General features: G+C 30.7%; 1 protein-coding gene across 1 annotated transcript; it reads right to left on the bottom strand.

The window, feature by feature from the left end:
- Positions 1-4484: 4484 nt before the first annotated feature.
- Positions 4485-5441, bottom strand: LOC127114239 (probable CCR4-associated factor 1 homolog 9). The gene has a single exon (XM_051046558.1). It carries the CDS (start codon positions 5298-5300, stop codon positions 4485-4487), a length of 816 nt encoding a protein of 271 aa, XP_050902515.1. The 5' UTR covers positions 5301-5441.
- Positions 5442-6515: the final 1074 nt, after the last annotated feature.

Genomic DNA, 6515 nt, shown 5'->3' with positions numbered 1-6515 from the left:
TTATAGCATTAATTAATAAAAAATTATATTGAGAGTTTTCTTTTTAATTTGTTATAATTTTTATATTTTTTAACCTTTCTAACTTTCATTATAGTTTGTTATCTCTTTTATTGTAAACTTAAATTCAAATTTGATTTTTATATTTTGAGTCAGTTGTGATTTTATTCATCTTATTTTGAATTTATAAAATATATCATTAAATTTCTATAAAATATTTTCAGATAGGTTGAGGCTATTTATGCTACAATACTTTTAGTTGATTAATGAGTTGTTAATTCACATAGTGATGTGATCGACAATGTATATGTAAATTAAAGCTTTTATTTTTGACATGATATAGAGTTTAAAGAAAATCTTACAACTTACCTACATAAAACCCTAAAAGAAATATAAAATTTACAATATTTGTGAGGCAAGATTTACAAAGAGACTCTAGACTAGGAAAATACAAATGGTATAGTGTTTGCTATAACTATTATTGTGATATTAAATATCGGTAAAATATGAAATGAATTAAATAACATAAGTAATATAAGATTTTTTTTAAAGAAGTTAGACACTTTAAATAGAATGTATATTTTTAAATTTGACGTTAAGGGCGAAGAGTATTATTAAAAAAGAAAAGGAACAATACAAAGGAGAAATAAGAAATAATCAAAGGAATACCATTGCTTCTTTCAAAATTTGGAGGTTCAAATGGGTCAGATAACACAACAAATAGTCATTCCTCAAGTACAATAAAACTGGTGTTTGCAAGCTTGATTTTAAAAAATTTCGTCTACTGATTTGACGCACATCTGACGACTAACTCAACCGGATCACCTATAATTCCAAGAAAATTATTTCGACTGATATTCTACGCACTATGCGGTATGGAATGCATGTTATGATATGTATGGATGCAATAGCTATGATGGATATGTTGAATCGGCGATTCAGGATCAAAATCAGAGTGTAACAGTTGCCCCTATTTAAGTATCTTCAACCAGATTATATGCAGCAGGACACTCTTCATATGATCACGGTGGGAGATAGTTAAATACTAAGAATACCCGGATTTTGATCCTGAAATGGAAATGCTATGATGTGATATGCATGGATGAAAGACTTTTGCTTCTGAACTTATCTGTTAGGGACATAGTGAATCCTTAACAGGAGATGTCATTCCAGACAAAACAATCTGTGGGGAATACTGATGGCCCACAGAGAAACAGGCAAATAGGGTAAAATAACTCGCTAGGGATAACAATCATGCTGGAGAGTCAGACACACACTGGGGAGTACTCAAAGTGAAAGTTGATATATGACACTTTGAATACAAGAGATTCCGTCAGTAAGTTCGCACATGACTTACTAACAACTCGAATATATATATTTTTTTTTAGAAAATTCCCACAACAAGTTCATAAATGGTCTGACAACACTGGAATAATCAAAGAAAAAGGGTCTTAAAAACAGGTTCAAACATGACCTGGGAATACTGGAATAAAAAGTTCAGCAACGGGTTCATACATGACCTGACAATGATGGGGAATGTCAAGGAGTTCTGACAGTAAGTTCAAACGTGACCTGACGACATTTGAAAGTTCAAAGAGAGTATATCAATAGGTTCATACATGACTTAATGACAACTTGAAACATTCTTGACAAATCCGGATATTTCTCACAAGACAATCGTCCGATCAAAAATTTCGGAAAATACTGTCACTGAAAAAGTCAAAACGATAGCTTTCTAGGAAGCACCAGGGTCAAAAAGGACAGAAAACTCTCTGTAGGTGCCAACAATAATTGGACTTATACCATAAACGTAGATCGCCACCATCCTTAGACGAATTAGTTCCAGTTACCACTGGACTTCAAGGGTGCTGGTGACAACCAAACGTAAAGATACCCTTTACAGATGGATTTAACAGATGCTGGTGACAACCTAACTTTAAAATGATACCAGTTACAACTAGATTTGACAGATGCTGGTGACAACCATACTTTAAAAGGATACCAGTTACAACTGGATTTGACAGATGTTGGTGACAACCTAAATTTAAAAGGATACCAGTTACAATTGGATTTGACAGATGCTGGTGACAACCAGACTTTAAAGGATACCAGTTACAACTGGATTTAACAGATGCTGGTGACAACCAGACTTTAAAAGGATACCAGTTACAACTGGATTTGACAGATGCTGGTGACAACCAGACTTTAAAAGGATACCAGTTACAACTGGATTTGACAGATGCTGGTGACAACCAGACTTTAAAAGGATGCTAGTTACAACTTGATTTGACAGATGCTGGTGACAACCAGACTTTAAAAGGATATCAGTTACAACTGGATTTGAAAGATGCTAGTGACAACCAGACTTTAAAAGGATATCAGTTACAACTAGATTTGACAGATGCTGGTGACAACCAGATTTTAAAATGATACCAGTTACAACTGGATTTTAAAATTTGAGCGCCAGTTACAACTGGACTCAACAGGTAATGCCAAATAACAATTGGACTTGCAAACAAATGTTGGTTACAACCATACTTACAGGTACCAATTACCATTGGATTTTGAAACCAAAATGCTAGTTACAACCAGACTTGAGAGGTAATGCCGATAAAAATTGGACTCGTAAACAATACTGGTTACAACCAGTCCTTTTTTTAAAAAGATACCAGTTACAACTGGACTTGACAGGTAATGCCAATAACAGTTGGACTTATTAACAAATACTGGTTACAACCAGATTTTAATGTTATTATTTTATATTTTTTATTCCACTTTTATCTAATTTGATTTTTAATAATAAATGATAAAGTTTTATTCAAATATGATGGGTTTTATTGTTATTTGGTTATGTATTAATGAAACACAAAGTTTTATTCAAATATGATGAGATCTTCATAGTCTTCAGCTAAGTAACAAAACTTCAGAAAATCTTCAGCTAGAACCTTGACAGCATCTGGCTTGACATCTTCAGAGTCTTCATCTAAGTAACAAAACTTCATAAGCTTGTCATTCTTCAGAAGTTTGATGATCAGAGTCACGTCCAAAAACATAAGCGAAGAGAACATTGTAGCAACAACACAACGTCTTTCCAAAACTTATTAAGAGTGAATCAACACAGAAGCAGAAAGAATATGGTAGCAACAACATAGCGTTTTTCAGAACTTCTCATGAGTGAATCACATAATAGGAATTCAGAATAAATGTTCAGAAATTGATGACGTTGAACATCATAAACTTAGAATCAGAACTGGATATTAAAGTTACACAATAATAAATCATTCGAATATCAAAATTGTTTTCACACAAATACTAAATTATTATCATCAAAACTCAAAGATATAAATAAAAAACCAACTCTTGTTCTAACATGAACTTGTTTATTTGTGATGAATATGTGATCCAGATGCTTGTAATAGGATGTTAAGAGTGGGGGATATAGTTTTAAACAAGTTTCCATTTATAGCTACAACATAGTTATATAAATGGATGAATATTTAATTATATTTGAAGTTATTAATTGATTTTAATGTGTATGAAGAATACTCAATTCTAAATTCCTAAAAGTATTTTATATATTAAATTTGTTCTCTCACTTTTGAAGTGGGTAAAGAGGAAGAAATTAGTTTAATGTAATTTTCTTCATGATTGAGACACCAGATCCAGCTAGCTCTTACAAGAAACAGATAGGACTATAAATGGATTCTTGTTTTTGGTTGGGATTTTGGGGGTTAATTTAATTTCAATAATTTATCATTTTCTTTCGTTGATTAATTTTATTATTATGTGATTGTTTTTGTGGCAATTATTATGAATTTCAAGTAGTAATTGTAATGATAGAAAAAAAGACTAGGGGTTTGAAGAAGGCACTGTGAAGTGTCATTTTCCTGTTTACATACATATATGTTTCTGGACATGTATTTTCACCTTTTGTTTTAAATACTAATTAAGTATTGATACTAAGTTTTACCAAATTCTACAAACATGCCATTCTGATAATTTTAGTACTCTTTTTGACAATAATCGCTTTAATGGTTGTTATATATTTTGTTGATATAAGCACGAAGAAGCTTTAGAAGAAAAATAGGAAGGTATAGTTGAAACAAGTTTCCATTTAAGTGATAATTTCTGATAACATGGTGATATTACATATTTTTTGGATGCAGCTTTTAGACTAGAAGGATCATGATCATATTATTGGCCCATACAAGAGAGTTCAACAGTGGATTGAGAGCACAAAAAATGCAACGAAGCCACATTTTAATGAAGTTCATAATGTTCTCTATAATTCTTTAATATATATTGTAGCAGACATCAAAAAGCTTTATACTTTACTTGTTAAACTAAGTACTTGTTTTCTCTTACTAACCATACACTCCCACCAAAATAAAGACATAAATAGAAATTAGATAATGAAATTATATATTAAAAAGAATGAATATTTTATATATTTGAATTTTCATTACAATTTTTTTATAATCTATTTACTAAGCTGCAATTTCTAATCCAAACAACACTCCGGCATGTTTGGCAGCTTCGTCATCCTTAAAATAAGTCTTTATCATTTTGTCGAATACATGCCACGTCAGCAAACTATCCGATGCAGCTTGATGAGCATTTCCAACTGCCCGACACACATCAAGCGTAGTAGCTACCCGCTCGAGACCACCATAAAGAGAGTTGCAGGACTTCATCATATATTTCATGTCATAAACACTTTTTCCAAACAATACTTTAACCATTTTCAAAAAATCCTCTAACAGGTTTGGTAAATTCATTCCGGTCAGGATCTTCACCAAATATCCAAAATCATAAGCGCTACTAAACGTGACCCAAGTAACAAAATCGTTATAAACAAGTATCGACGAGAACATTAGTTCAGCGAAAAGCTTTGAATCCACACCGTGAAATAAATTGCGCTCAAAATTAATCCCTTGACGGCGGAGCATATCAATGGAATCTTGATTACAGAGATCATGATTGACGTCAAAATCACAGAAGTTAAACTCCCAGATGTAACTGTTATTGGTTCCAAAGTCAGGAAGGTTTCCCTCAGAATCCGAAAGTGTGAGTCCAACTTGAATGAGTTTAAGATCATCGACATTGGCTTTCAAATAACGGTAGTGATCAGAGGGTAGAAGATGACGATAGTCAATTTTTGGGGAATGAATTACGCCGGGAAATTCAGTATCCATTGAAATGATTAGATGATGTTCAGAGATAGCTTGAAGGATGAGATTGAATTCATACTCTAAATTGTACGCCCAAACTTCACGGATAATGACTTCCTTCAACATGCTCATGTTGAGTTTCTTGAAGAATTGATTTTGAAGTTGAATTGAAAGAGAGAAAAAACAACTGCAGGTGAATACTAGGATTGTGTGATGCTATGAGATGAGAATAGATTTGGCTTTTTTATATTAAAAGTAAACCCTAAACCCGGAAAAGATATTCCTTGGAATGTGGGAAATAAATTGAATAAGTTATTTAATCATATATTTTTATTAGGTTAGTTTTTCAAAAATATTTTAATAAATATCTATTTGGTAGGATTTGAATTAATATTCAAATAAATATTTCAAAAATTATTTCTAATTTCTTAATTTATAGTTTTTTAAATATTATTTGATTTGATTTTATAAACAAAATTAGATTTGATTTTATAGCATTAATTAATAAAAAATTATATTGAGAGTTTTCTTTTTAATTTGTTATAATTTTTATATTTTTTAACCTTTCTAACTTTCATTATAGTTTGTTATCTCTTTTATTGTAAACTTAAATTCAAATTTGATTTTTATATTTTGAGTCAGTTGTGATTTTATTCATCTTATTTTGAATTTATAAAATATATCATTAAATTTCTATAAAATATTTTCAGATAGGTTGAGGCTATTTATGCTACAATACTTTTAGTTGATTAATGAGTTGTTAATTCACATAGTGATGTGATCGACAATGTATATGTAAATTAAAGCTTTTATTTTTGACATGATATAGAGTTTAAAGAAAATCTTACAACTTACCTACATAAAACCCTAAAAGAAATATAAAATTTACAATATTTGTGAGGCAAGATTTACAAAGAGACTCTAGACTAGGAAAATACAAATGGTATAGTGTTTGCTATAACTATTATTGTGATATTAAATATCGGTAAAATATGAAATGAATTAAATAACATAAGTAATATAAGATTTTTTTTAAAGAAGTTAGACACTTTAAATAGAATGTATATTTTTAATTTGACGTTAAGGGCGAAGAGTATTATTAAAAAGAAAAGGAACAATACAAAGGAGAAATAAGAAATAATCAAAGGAATACCATTGCTTCTTTCAAAATTTGGAGGTTCAAATGGGTCAGATAACACAACAAATAGTCATTCCTCAAGTACAATAAAACTGGTGTTTGCAAGCTTGATTTTAAAAATTTCGTCTACTGATTTGACGCACATCTGACGACTAACTCAACCGGATCACCTATAATTCCAAGAAAATTATTTCGACTGATATTCTACG

Source organism: Lathyrus oleraceus, unplaced genomic scaffold (assembly GCF_024323335.1).
Source record: "Lathyrus oleraceus cultivar Zhongwan6 unplaced genomic scaffold, CAAS_Psat_ZW6_1.0 chrUn0446, whole genome shotgun sequence".
Lineage (NCBI taxonomy): Eukaryota > Viridiplantae > Streptophyta > Magnoliopsida > Fabales > Fabaceae > Lathyrus > Lathyrus oleraceus.
Note: the sequence above shows the minus strand (reverse complement) of the source record. Positions and strands in the feature narration are given on the sequence as shown.

Excerpts from the sequence above, each read along its gene's own strand:
- LOC127114239 (XM_051046558.1), bottom strand. The coding sequence starts at position 5,300 with ATGAGCATGTTGAAGGAAGTCATTATCCGTGAAGTTTGGGCGTACAAT.